Source organism: Rhincodon typus, chromosome 10 (genome assembly GCF_021869965.1).
Source record: "Rhincodon typus isolate 14 chromosome 10, sRhiTyp1.1, whole genome shotgun sequence".
In the NCBI taxonomy this organism is placed as follows: Eukaryota; Metazoa; Chordata; class Chondrichthyes; order Orectolobiformes; family Rhincodontidae; genus Rhincodon; species Rhincodon typus.
Window position 1 is genome coordinate 60,296,575 of NC_063341.1, and position 14,370 is coordinate 60,310,944.

The 14,370-nt window shown below is 38.7% G+C and overlaps 1 protein-coding gene across 3 annotated transcripts in view; it reads right to left on the reverse strand.

The window, feature by feature from the left end:
* agla (amylo-alpha-1, 6-glucosidase, 4-alpha-glucanotransferase a) overlaps nt 1-14,370 on the reverse strand; it is a 66,352-nt gene that overhangs the window by 21,453 nt on the left and 30,529 nt on the right. For all 3 annotated transcript variants that reach the window (XM_048602361.1, XM_048602362.1, XM_048602363.1), the window contains exons 9-14: nt 12,563-12,665; nt 12,348-12,445; nt 10,259-10,398; nt 8,233-8,420; nt 5,864-5,987; nt 1,554-1,717 (exon numbers count right to left, since the gene is read on the reverse strand). In XM_048602361.1, coding sequence (XP_048458318.1) covers nt 1,554-1,717; nt 5,864-5,987; nt 8,233-8,420; nt 10,259-10,398; nt 12,348-12,445; nt 12,563-12,665 — 817 coding nt within the window. The remainder of the gene's footprint in view (nt 1-1,553; nt 1,718-5,863; nt 5,988-8,232; nt 8,421-10,258; nt 10,399-12,347; nt 12,446-12,562; nt 12,666-14,370) is intronic.

Consider the following 14,370-nt stretch of genomic DNA (forward strand, 5'->3'; position numbering starts at 1 on the left):
GTCATTCATGAATATTTCAAACAATAGTGGGATCCAGCAGTAATCCCTGTAGAATATCACTGCACACCGGCCTCCAGTCATACAGACAGTCTTATGCCACCATCTTCCGTCTCCTGACACCAAGCCAATTTTGGATCTAACTTCCCAAGTGACCTTAGATCTGATAAAGTAAAAACTTATCAGTTTCCCACGTGTGTTTCTGCCAAAGGCCTTGCTGAAATCCATATAAACTATATCAACTGCCTTACGCTCATCTAAACACTTGGTCACCCCCTTGAAAAATTCAGTTAAATTTGTTAAGCGTGAACTCCACCTTGCAAAGCTATGCTGACTATCCCCGATCAAATCTCAACTCACTAAGTGGAGATTAATTCTCTCCTTCAGATTTTTCTCCTCTAGTTTGCCCGTCGCAGATAGTCTTTAGATCCCTGGTCTAGCTCTACCATTCTTCATGTAAAATGGAACCACATTAGATGTCGTCCAGTACTTGGCACCTCCCTTGAGGCCAGAGACAATTAAAAAATGTGTCAGGGCTGTTATTTCCTCCCCGTCTCCCAAAGCTGCCTGGAATACAATTCATCCAGACTTGGGGAGGTGTTTATCTTTAAGTCCAGTGAAAATATCTCATTTCTTACATCAAGCAGTTCAAGAACTTCACAGTTCATCTTATCCAATTCTCGATTTGCCTCCACTTTCTCCAGAGTAAAGATGGATGTGAAGTATACATTTAACATTCTACCAATGGCCTCCAGCTTCACATACAGATTGCCCCCATGGTCCCTAATGGACTCCATTCTTTCCCTGATTATTCTCTTCCCTTTGACAAACTTTTAGAATTTCTTGCGACTCTCCCCAATCTTGACCACCAGCATTTTTTCATGCCTCCTCTTTCTCCACTAAATGCTTTCGAGTTCCCCCTGCATTTTCAATACTCCTCTGGGGTATTTGTGATTTTTGCTCCCTTTGTACCTGTCAATCTTGTTGTTTTTAAAATCTATCCTTTCCAACATTAAAAGGGCGTCTCTTTGGTATAGCAAAAAAGTAATGTACTTCACATTAGAAGAGGTAACTCAACATTTAACTCATCAATATTTAGTACCTACATCCGTGATTAAATAATTGATTACTCTTAAACATACCACTTTTGGGGTAAGAAAAATTAAATAACTCACCTCATCTCAAAAGGACACAATTACTGATAACCAAAACCCTGGTCAAACTACAGTGTTGAGGCCTGCAGCCGAGGCACCCCACTCAATTATGGGAAGATAGAAGTACATGGTAACTAGTTACCAAGTAAAAATAGACAGTATTAACATTTCTTAAACTGACTAGCTAAAGCATACAAAGGAGCTTTAACATTCAGGTACTACTTTCATAGTTACGTCCATGTGTTTAAAACATGAATTTCACCGAGTAAGTTCACCATGCTAGCAAAACAAATTTTATTGGGAACAAAAATATTCAACTCACTATAATGTAGGAATAAACAATTTATAATTGAAACATTACTTGCTGATAAACATTAACAATAAATGTTAATAATACTGTACCTTAATCAAGGACTCGTTATCATGGGTAACATCCATAAACAAAGCATGAGCAATTTTGGGTATTAGAGGCTTCACAGATGGCTGAGCAAAAGATCCAACAGGCAGTCCTCCAAACCGGTAGACCAGTCTCCCCTCTTCGTGGCTGTCACCAGCACTCATTGCCTCTGTAGTACACCATACCCCAATAAAAAAATGGAAATTTCATAACTGTACAGCATACAGTATTTCAAACGTTCTGCTGAGATTTTTTTTTTTTTTTTTAAAATGGGCATTTCAACCTCTTTCCATTTAGTTCATTGCCTATTTCTAAGTCTCAGTGTACAGACTTACTGCAATCCTGTGAAAAATCAGAGCAGCAGAGTCACTGTAAATACAGAATTTTCAGTTCAGTAATTATTTTGCTGCCAAATTCTTAAAAAGGAACTGACAGGGTAGATGCAGAAATGATGGTCCTAGTGGTTTTGTTTTTGGGGATGGTGGTTGGGGTCGGGACAGAAGGTTAGTTTGAGAACCAGGGCGCACAGAGTCTTGGAACAGTGGGCTCAGGGCACAGATGAGAAAGAATTTCTTTGTTCAGAGGGTGGTGAATCTTTGAAACCCCATTCCCAGGCTGTGGAGGCTCAGTCATTGAGAACATTTCAAAAGTTGAGATCGACAGATTTCTACAATTTAAGAACAGCAAGGGAAACTGACGTAGTGTAGGAAAATGGTGTTTTAGTTAGAAGATTAACTATGCTCCCACTGGATGGAGCAGCGGGCTCAAGAGATTGAGTGGGATTGCTTATGCTCTTACTTATGTTCTTAGGCCTAAAAAGGAACAAGTCATGAGTGTGATGGAATACTCCCCAGTTGCCTGGATGGATTCAGCTCCAACAACACTCAAGAAGGATGACACATCCAGTCCGACAAGGCAGTCCATTTGATCGGAACTCCAACCACCAACTTCAACATTCAATCCCTTCATCACCAAAACAGTGGCAGCTACAACGTACACTACAGAATTCAACCAGACAGCTCCAACAGCACCTTCCAAACTGGAGACCTCTCTGACCTAGACAGATAAGGACATAAGATGGCAGGCAAGGGGGCTCCCATCTAAGTCATACGCCATCCTCACTTAAACTATATCACCAGTCCCTTCACTGTCCCTGGGTCAAAATTTTGGAAATTCTTTCCAAACAACACTTTGGACATACCTATACCATGAGGACTACAGTGGTTCCGGAAGCAGCTCTCCTAATTTTTTTCAGGGCAATTAGGGATGGGTAATAAACATCAGCCTAGGCATTAATACCCATATCACATGAATAATTTTAAAAAGTTCCTAAAAGGAAATTTTGTATTAAATATGCATATCACTTTGCTATTTATTCATCTACTTTTTACTCAAAGACCAACAAAGTAAATTGGTTCAGGCAAAACAAGAGAACAGAATGTGTAGGGCAGGAAGAACAGGAGGAAAAAAGACTGTGGGGAAAGGGAGGGGTTAAAAAAGTCATCAAGTAAAACATGGCGAGTACTAGTCAAGGATAGGATGCAAACAAGGAGAAAACATTGGCCTGGATTTTCAGATGGCCAGATCGTTGCCTCTGAAGTGTAGCTGAGAGCTATGCTTAGGGACCTTGCAAAATCCCCATCACAGCAGACACAGAGGAATTGCCTGGGAAATTGAAGATTCTTTTGCACTTGGAAACTTCCAGAAATATCCACTGAACTTGGAGAATCTGGAGCTTCCACTCAAGTTAATTAAACAGTAACACAGTAAGACTATTAATTACCTAGTCTAACGTCCGAGTAACTATTCGATCCTATTCAACTAGGGTTGACCCCTCAACCTACCTCACACACTTGCAAAAACACTTCCCCCAGATCTCTGATATAACAAGGTGTAGAGCTGGATTAACACAGCAGGCCAAGCAGCATCATAGGAGCAGGAATCCCCTAACCCGATCGCCTTCCTGCTCCTATGCTGCTGCTTGGCCTGCTGTGTTCATCCAGCTCTGCACCTTGTTATCTCAGATTTTCCAGCATCTGCAGTTCCTACTACCTCCCCTACATCTCTTACAGTATCTTCCAACCCCAGCAGGCACCCCAGGATCCAGCACCCCTCCCTCTTTGCCCAGGAACTGAAAAGATGTTCTCTCTCTATGTGCTCTGAAAAGACGATGCCTAAAAGGGAGATTAAAGGATGAATTATGTGGGGCATAGAACAAAGCATTTTTCTGAAGTATGCCATGAGTTTGGGTTGGTGATAGGTGCTCTTCAAAACCGGGAAGAAAGGGAAATCTGCAAGGCTGCCAAGGAATAAATAGCTCAATGGCTGCAAGCACAATGTGCAAAAATAAAGAGAGGCTGGATAAGGCCACAGGAAAGAGATGACATTGAAGGAGTGGTTGTGAACACGTAGGAAACTACCCAAAAGGAGGATTAAAATGATTTGTACGGGGACCAGGTTTTTAAAAAATTGATTTAAATGTTACAAATATATTATAGTTCTATAAAAGGGAAGACATCTTGGAAATGAGAAAGAAAACAATGTTGTTACTTAAGAAAGACATTTACATAATGACAGGTTGGCTGGATTTTGGAATTCAGATTAATGTTGGATGCACATGAAAGTATGCAAACACTGCCCAATTCCTAACTCCTAGCACACTGTAGACTTTCCTCATCTGTATCAAAACTAATTTGCATGTTACTTTTAATTCAGAACATGAAAATCAGGCCAGAGAGTTCTTCGATCTTGCTGACCTTGCAATGAAAATGCACTGTAAAGTTCCTAACTTTAAACAGTGCCATGAAGTACAATATAGGTTTTCACCAATACCAGCTGGTTATTGTTTCAGCAAGTGTCTCTCTCTTTCTAGAGCCAACTTAGAAGGACAGAGCACCAGCTCTTTGCAGAAGTCCCAAGCCAAAATGAAATACTGATTGGCGTGAAGCTTTGGGAATGCATTGAAGTTGGCATGTCAACACCTATAATATATCTGGTTTCAGAATGGCATTTTGAGATGCCTTAATAAATTGGACTTGGTAATGAGGGGTCCTGGGTTTGCATATCATGCTAGTTATGTGGGCAATTAAAGTTGACAGTAAATGTCAGGTTATTCAAGTCATCTTTAAAAACACGTTTATCCAGATCTTCCAAGAAAAGGCAATCAGTTGGGTGGCCACTCTGCTCCCACCTTATTGCGCATTGACCCAGGTCCATATTTCTAACCGGGTCTTCCAAACCAGACTTCTTCAGAAATGCAGAGTGTGCCTTCAATTAAACTGCTTCCTCATGCTGGATCATCAGAAGAGACAAGTCAGAGTGCTTTTTTTTTTTAAAAACAAAATGACACTAGCTGCTGTATTCTGATAAGAATTCATTAAAAAGCCAAAAAGCTGTTCAAGTGTCCCAAAGCTTTTCAGTGTGTTAGTGAATGTGTGAACGGGTGGCAGAGGTAATGGGTAGGTTAGCAGGCATGCTGATGTGATGGGTATTCTTGTCAGTCAGTTGTACAGATACCCAGGAATTATATTAGGATTCTTCCATCTAGTATTTCCTGGGAATGATCCAGGACTGTTTGAATGGTCTGAAATCTCAAACGGTTAGTTGAAAACTTTCAGATGGTCCAGGGTGGCAAGGAAATTGTACACTGGAAATTAGAACTTCTCCAGTAATTTCCATGGAGTCAGTGATGCCAAGAGGTCCCAGAATGTGTCTTGGGTTGTAAATCTGGTCTCCAACTAGCAAAGACTGCAAAACTGGGCCGAAGATTCCATCGACAATGTATCTGAATGTCTTTCTGTTGGAGTCATTAACTATCAATAAAGAGTTAATGTAGCATTATTTAAATTACGTCACAACACAAAGCAGTCAGTTGCTTTGTCTCACTGCAACGAACTTTACACCATTCTTCCCTCTAATCTCACGCACTCAAATTTACCAAAATCATAGTCATTTTTGCGGGGGGGAGGGGGGGGTCGGGTTATTTTTTTTTTCTCGGCTAGTTGGAGACCAGATATACAATCCAAGACACATTCTGGGATCTCTTGGCATCACGGACTCCAGGGAAGGGGGGCACTATGTTTATTTTTGCAACTGCAGAAATTTGTACATATAAAGTCTTCCCATTAACTCTAATATTTACTGCTGCATATAATAAGAAGGTTACTATTTCTACCCAGATGATTTGATGACTGAGCTTTGTTAACAAGTAGCTACTTCTGTAATGCATTCATCATAAAACTCAAAAACAATGCTTATAAAGATAATAATCCATCACTATATCAACACACTGTTTTCATAAAACTATCATACCTACCTCGTATTAAAGAGCTTATGCCCAGTTTAGTCACAAAGACATTATCCATCTCCTCACTTCCAGTGAACAGTTCTGCCACTACATACAAATTTGGTCTTATTCTTCTGGCAGTGTCCAGCATATACTGCAGACAAGAAAGCAAGAGCCAAGGGAAATAAATTTAAACAAATGGAAGAGAGGTGAAATCAAAAACTTAGACTGGGCAAAAAGGTAAGTCAATGATGACAGCCATGCAGAAAAGTTAAACCATTTAGCAAAATGGAAAATTACCAGGTTAGTGGATGTTGAAGAAGTGAGAAAAGTGTTAAAAGGAGAACAAATGGCATAAGTTTAATAAACATCACAAGTCAAAAAGAATTGTATATCAAAAAATAGAATGATGGGAATAGATAGAAGTATAATTTTAGCTACATGGTCTTTTAAGGTCATTTCATATTTTCTGAAGTCAAGTCTCTTCAAGTACCATGAATGAGGCTGCTAGTTTCCAGACAGTTGACAACGATATTGATCATTGCCCATAAAAGGGCTCTGCTGAGATGTAAACATTTGGACTGACTGATGTAGCCACTGTCATCATCTGCTACAGATAGTACATCTCAGTAAATTTTAAAAATAAACATGAAGTTAAACAATGGTGTTTCATATTCAAATATATGATTTTATTAAGAACAGGAGACCAAAATAATTTCTCTTTACATTTCAAATTAGCACCCATACCGTTTTCTTTAAAAATGTGATTGGTTTTAGAAATCAATATTACAGAAGGTGCAATATAAAGGAAATAGAACGATCTATACATCACTTATTTTTAAGTACTTTTTGGATAGGTCATCAATACTTTTATCCCTTAAAAATGAAAAGGGTATATTGTTGATTACTTTTTTCAGGGCAAGCTAATCAGTTTGGCAAGGGTGAATGACAGAACTGGTGTGCAGTTGTCACGAAACAGGTAGCTTGAAGGAACTGGATTGCATAATACAGCTCTAATTCCCTTAGAATTCAACAGTACCAGCATTAGTGGATAGAATATTGACTTCCTTTTATTGATCAAGCTCAGAAGCAGTTCCATGGTGAACACACCAGTTTTAACTTTGAATGTTGGAATCATGGAATCATACAGCATTTGGCCCATGACATTTTTTCCAAGTGTCATTCAGTATTCCTGCTCTTTCCTATTGCCCTGAAAATGTGTCTAAAATCATTGACCTTTTGGATAAAGAATTTCTGGTTTATAGTATGCACTCTTCCCCGAGTATGGTTATGCTCCAGCACAGAAACTGAATGAGAACATTTATGTCAAGAGGGCATATGTTAATTAACGAAAATGTATTCATATTTTCCTTAAGGAGAAAACCAGTGACTCCCATTTGCAGTATGAATGAAAATACTTGCCCGTTGCTTTATTTTCTATAATTTACTTGAGGGGATCATTTAAATTCTTCCCAACGTTGATAGCAGTTTCCTTTTTATACCTCCAAGGTAAATTTTGGCTCAGCAAAATTAAATTCCTGAAGTAAGCCTTTCGACATCATTTTCATATCTGCTGTACAGCAACTTGAAAGAAAAGGCAGGTTTTGTTTTCCCTACACCATTAGTAAGTAAACAGAGGGCTCATGCAGTCACTATCTACCTGAGCAACCACAAGTCAAGGGCATGCAACAACCGTAACTGTACACCAGAAATCATTCAAGTACTGCAGAATCTGGTCATATTACTGTTGTTAATTACAGGAAAAACAACACACCTTTAAAAGACAGAATAGCCAAACTATGGCCATAACAGCAACTACAATTTCCTAACTCTGGTAATCCAACTTCTGACATTAGGAAGACTTAAGTCTCTTATGCATTTATTTGCCTTACTTTGTAAGCCCAGAAGCTTTAGACAGGGTAGATTTTTGACACTTTTGTCTCATTCTTGCTAATCCTTCAATTTCAGCACTACAGCCGATTCGCTTCAGGAACTTCAGATAAAAATTATACAAACATTGCATTTAGCTTTACATGATATATCCCAAGAGTTTACCTGAAGCATCCATTGTACCACTACCATAGATACTCCATGCAGGTGAAAACAACAAAAATTTTGATGCCGTAACTTTAAAATAAAAATCAGAAACTAAACGAATTAAGTAATAAGGCACAATTTAATGGAGATCACTTGAACCTTGTGGAATCAGTCAGTTTGGGACTGGAAAGCCACCTGCAGAAACACTGGAGCAGAGGGCAGAGGCACTGCATGTGCATAATAGCAATTGGAAATATCAACTTCCGCAAAATTAAAGTATGGAACATTTTTATAATATCTAATAGTAACCTGCATTTTTAAATAGTAACTAAAACACCCAGACAGGAAAAAAACTTCTGTACCTCAGCAACACGAATAGGTGTTGAATGACAGTTGTCTAAGCGCACCCCATAGAAGATTTTGGCTGTGATTTCTGTATACTTCTGCATGTGTGCCCAAAGATAAGGGCAGTCTTCTGGCTTTTTTCCATATCGAAGCTTAACACTATCTCCCCAGCAAATCAATTCTCTTCTCAGGTAAACATTAGAGCCTACAATAAAAATAAAATGTAATTTGTTAAAATATATAGTAACTTTGTGAGCACATCAAAAAGATTTACAGAATCTATGATGATGGCACAAGAAATACTGCAGTCCCAAGGATTGAAAAATGGAATGCAAACATGTTATGATCATGAAACAGGAAAAGACCATCAGGATAAATACACACAATTCTTCATGGAATCACAGAATTGTTATAGCACAGAAAAAAGGCTATTTGGCTTGCCACACCTGTGCTGACTGTCGAAGAAATTTACCCAGTGTCATTCCCCTTCCCTAAAGATGCATAATTTTTTTCACTTCAGATAATTATCCAAGTCTCTTTTCAAATACATGCAAGGACCTACAATAATAAAACACAGTTGTTAAAAAAGTATAATAATTAGATCTCCCTTTCAGGCAGTCTAATCCTAATCCTAGATCTAACTATTCATCAGTTATCTTGATCCTTTTCTCAATCGCTAAGTATCTGCATCTTCTGGTTCTTGTCTTTCTGCCAATGGGAACAGATTATACCCATCTATTCTGTCTGGACTCCTCACAATTTTGAATGCCTCTATTAAATGTCCTTTTAACTTTTTCCTCTACAAGGAGAGCAACCAAAGTTTTTCCAATCTTTTCATATAATTGAAGTCCCTCATCCCTGGATCAGTTCTAGGAAACCTTTTCTGTATCCTTTCTAAAAGGTTTCATATTCTTCCAAAAGTGTGATGCCCTGAACTGGATTCATTTTTAAGTTTTGGCCAAACCAGCTTTAGCTGCTTAGGGGATAAATACATAATACATAGATTTAATGAGGGTGCCTATATGACAAAAAAAAATGAAAAAAGACATTTGCAACAGCTTTTTCTAAAGCAATCATATGAAACATTGCTTAATGAAAGTGAATAACTAAGCTTTCACCCCATTCAACCTAAACAAATCAGCTTTGCCCAAGTGGCAGGAGGTCACAAGATAAACCTTTAACCAGTTTCAATTAAAATTACTGTTTGAATTCAAACTAAATTCCAATCATTTACGAAAATGAAGTTTAAAGATTTGAAAATATTTTGACTGCACAGGATTAATAATTTTCAAAGACAGAAATGCCATTGTCTCGAACAGCTCAGATCTTCAACATCTGTGGGGTTTCAATGGCAATTGTAGGCAACAATATATTACTGAGGTTGAAATTCAAGAAGAAAGCATTGTGACAACAAATAGAGTTATAAAATGATTCCTGCAGAAGGAGGCCATTTAACCCTACAAGTCCAAGCAGTCTCCCTGCCAGAGTCAAGTCATTCTGCTAATCCCATTCCCACTACATGGTGGAAGACAAGCAATGCAATGGCTACTGGTTATACATTTAAAAGTCCGGCTTCTCATGCATGTTCCTCAAAGTGACACACAACCACAGAACTTTGACAGTGAGTTATCATTTAGGAAATTTTCTTAAAAAAAAAAAGCATGGCCCTACGTCAGCAATACAGCCTTCACAAAGGAGCACAGGTTTAAACTAGCAAAGGCAAATTTAGGACTTGTGTTCCGAAGATCTCCTTCATATGGAGTGAAGAATGCTTCTGATAGTTCTTCACTGCAGAGAGATTAATATGAGAGAGTCTGGAAAGCAAAACTTTTGGAACTATTTATGTGTCGTTTATACGTTTTTTTGGTGTGTAAGATCAAACAGGCCAAATGACAACTTTTTATTCATTTTTACCTTGATATCAAATTTCTTATTTTTATCAATCACTATTTCTATGCTTGTTTTCCCTTTCAGAAAATACTTCTGTTTCAGTATTATAACAAAATTATCCATGCAAAAAAAAAAAAAATAATAATAATTCACCTGGCTCAGCAAAGTTTCTTAGAGGGTCATCACCCATCACCCAGCCATTATGGGCCATAAAATACACTGCCTTTTCTGGTTGATACATCATTGGCTCCTCCTGTGCCAAAGACATTTCTTCAAAGTAGTAAGTGAAGTATCTGCACACAAACCATAGAATTATTACAAAATTAACAGATCTCACTAGAGACAAAAAGGTACTCAGACCAAGTACTTATGAAAGCAAGCATTGCTTGTAGGGTTTAATACACTGCAATTTTAATACTTTTGATTCTAATTACTTTCCAAGATGCAATTTCAACTTCACTAACTTCTGTTACAAGCAAAGCATACATTATGCAGATCCAATAATTTGCTGGATTACGTCTGCATTCTATTTTTGTCAACGGATTACAGAAGCAGTTGTGCACGCTTGAATTAGGGACCATCCTCTGCAGATCTCCCTTTTGGAACATGAGCAGAAACTGTCTAAAATTGTTTTGTGTAAAATCTTTATCAATTTGAATCCTAGGTTACAGAATTACAATGCCAATGTTTAGCCCCCAGTGTCAAGTCCCTTTGAAGAGTGGACTCAGGCAGCAAAATGCCAAAACTACTGCCCTTTCAAGTCGAAGCATCATTTAGACCAAGTGTAGGTGTTCTTGTGGCACTGTGGGTATTGTCCAGACTCTCTGATCCAGAAACTCCTGGTTTAAATCCACCTCCAGAACTTGTAACAAATGGTGATTCATAATGTGATCAAACAGTTTAAGCATTAGCCTGTAAATACTTCCAATATATGTTACTTGTAGGCTGTACCAGCAATATATCCTGGTTAGCCATGTGATGCAAAGACAACTGAAGCCTCGATCATTGTTATTCACAGGTTGGAACTACACCGTTGTTATAAAATTGAATGCTCCACAGTGACTCAAGACTCCTCAGGGAGCTGCTGGCTTATTTGACTACACAGCTAGTGTGGATCAGATTGATGTCAACAGCATTGGGTTTGATCTCGACCAGTTTGAGGATTTGTAAGGTAAATATATCAGGATAAACCTGATGGAGACTGACAAATGTCATGAGAACAGCCTGAACATTTGCACTGCAACAAAAAAACCCCTAGCTTACTGCTCCACTTTAACAGGCTAAGATCATGGATTTGCAACTTAACAAGTGGTCATGAGGACAGCATAAATAATGCTAAAGTTCCCTGTAACGGAGTGGCTCCTTCTGCACTCCAAAACTACAGTACCTGCCATTTGCCAACATGTCATGATACTCCACAAGACAGAAAAAGCAATGATGAACACTAACATTCCCAAAAATCTTGAAGTATCTGCAAAAGTAGCACTGAAAATTGTGCAGCCATCCCAGAAAACAGGAGTTAAAATGTATGTACTCTTTTGAAGCATGGGATCATGGGATCTGCACATTGCTGACAAGGCCAGCATATTTCACCCATTCCCAATGGCCCTCGAGCAGGGCAGCTTGCTAGACATTTCAGAAGCTAGTTATGAGTCAACTGCATTATTGTAGATCTGTAGGCACATCTAGTCCAGACCAGGAAACAATGACAGGTTTCCTTGCACAATGAACTTCAGTGAGCTTTGATGGGCCTTTTACAATAATCAGTGTTACTATCAGGGCAATAATCATGGCGACCAACTTTAAGATCATTATTAGTCGAGTGAAATTATCACAACATTTCCTCCAAAAGAATGTGTTACAGTTGCGTGATGCACGTGGCATAAAATACATCTCATTGACCCAGAGATCACTAACTTTAACGTCTATAAAGGCAACAAACAGTGTTCAAATGAATCCACACACAGCATGAACAATGCAGCCAAATGCTCCATGACTGGACAATGAGGGCCATTCTAGATTACAACTGTAGACATGAGACCCAGACCATGAAATTTATCATGTCACTTATCACATCAGCATTCCTGCTAAGATCTGTTGTATGAGATCCCTCATTCCTCCACGCAGCATCTCAGGATGTCATGGAATGGACAGTCAAATTGTGGATTAATCATCCCTTAAAAGTTTATCTTGGCATACAAAAGTAAGAGTATGCTTGTGCTTAGTAGGGTTTTCACTGTACCTTGTCACTAGAGGATTTTTTAATGTTACAGGTCCAAGTTTAGGGCCATAGTCCGCCAGGCGCTCATAACTTACAGTCCCCAAAGTGCAGTTCGCAGCCTGAAGGCACATAACACTGTATTAATTTCTTAATAATATTATTATTATTATTAATAATAATAGTCAGCTGATTTAAAAATTCATTCAGTGACAGGAGTAATAATAAGTAAAACCTGCCTGTTCATGATGCCAATGCAATTCCTGATAACGTTCCCCGTTTAACTCTTCCAGTCTTTTACGAACCGCGTTGCAGCATTCTTCTATTTCATTAGGACTGTTACTTTTAGAAGAAAATACAAAAAGAAAACATGAACAATTTATGGCTCACAATAAGCCATTTGATAATCAGGGAATTTGTAACTCCATAACATCTTTCATGATTGCCAATGAAGTATTTTGAAGTGCAGTCACTATTTGGGAACCCCAAATAGCAGTAAGACAATACTATCTAAAAGAGCCAAAGAACTTTTTGGATATTCTGGCCAGGATAGCAAAATAATTATTTGATTCTTTTTCAATTATTGCTATAGAGTTTTTCATGGTTCAGCAGAGAGGTCACTTAGATCCCAGCACATTTGTATCCCTTATCTTAAGAGGAAAACTTACTTTAAACATTCCATTATTTTTTATTATCCAACATTTCTTACAGGTGACACAAAACTTTCAACACATTACAATAAGACAATTCAGCCTTCAGGCAATTCTTCATTACAGACATCCATAAACATGGTCAACCAGCTGCAGGAACATTTTGAAAGACAAGTCACCTGTTTTCACAACAGAGGGGAATGAGGCAGTTATTGTGGTTATGGTGGGAGGGTTATGGGGTGGAATAAACAGTTATAGAATTATTTTAAAAGGGCTTAGCGTTCTGAAAGTTAGTACATGTGTAAGGCTAAATGAAATACCTCCGAGACTGATAAGATTCTGATCGTTTTAATCGTCTCTACCCAAAGGCATGGTGGAGGACTGCTAACTATCATTATTTGAAAGTTAGTAAGAGGTAGCCTTAGTAATTACAGGCCAGCCTAACTTCGATAGAAGACTAATTGAAAGAAATAACTTTCCCTACACTTAAAAAATACTTATTGGATTTTACGACACCAATATTGTAAGAGTAGAAGTTTACATTAATCACTAACTTCTAATTAATTTCCAGCTGGCCAGGCCTTCAACAGAACATCCTATACAGGAGTTGGGTACAGTTCTGGCAGGCTGCATGTGTGGACATCAGAAGCTGCTCTCAGTTTCACTGAGTAACGATGACAAATGCCAACAGCTTGATTATTATTAAAAATGCAACATATGATCAGTTTGTGAGCTCAGAAATAAAAGTTGATCTCAACTGTATATATTCAGATAAATTTAAATGCACATTTATTTGTATAAACAAATACTGAAAAGGCTCACCTTAAAAACCCTTTAAAATTATAAGCTGTAAAATTTAAATACTATGCATGGGGGCTTTTGTGGCACGGTAGTAGTGTCCCTATCTCTGAGCCAGGAGTCCCAGGTTCAAATCCCATCTGCTCCAGAGATGTGCAATGACATATCTGAATAGCTTGATTAGAAAACATCTGAACTACTGCACACTGTGTTGCACATAGGAGCTGCCACATAATAAGGTAGTTCAACGGACTCCCAGGCTATGTTTTCTGCAGCCTTGAGAAGTCAGTGTTCAATATATACATGGGGTATATTACTTTGCAGCCCCATGTTGGCTTTGAGGGGAATGCTCTTCAAATTTCGTTTGCAGTTCAGCACCATGCTCTTGATTGCTGTCTATCGGGTGCAGGGGGCTGGTGGGCAAGCAGAGCCCAGTGTGCTGCTGGCCAAGGTAACCACAGACTGGTTCAGGCAGCAGGCAGATGAGGGGGCTTGTTTGGGCTGACATCCAGCCCCCCCCATTTATTGTTATGTCAATACCTGAGTGTCTGAGAGAGAGCGAGAGAGCGAGAGAGCGAGAGAGCGAGAGAGCGAGAGAG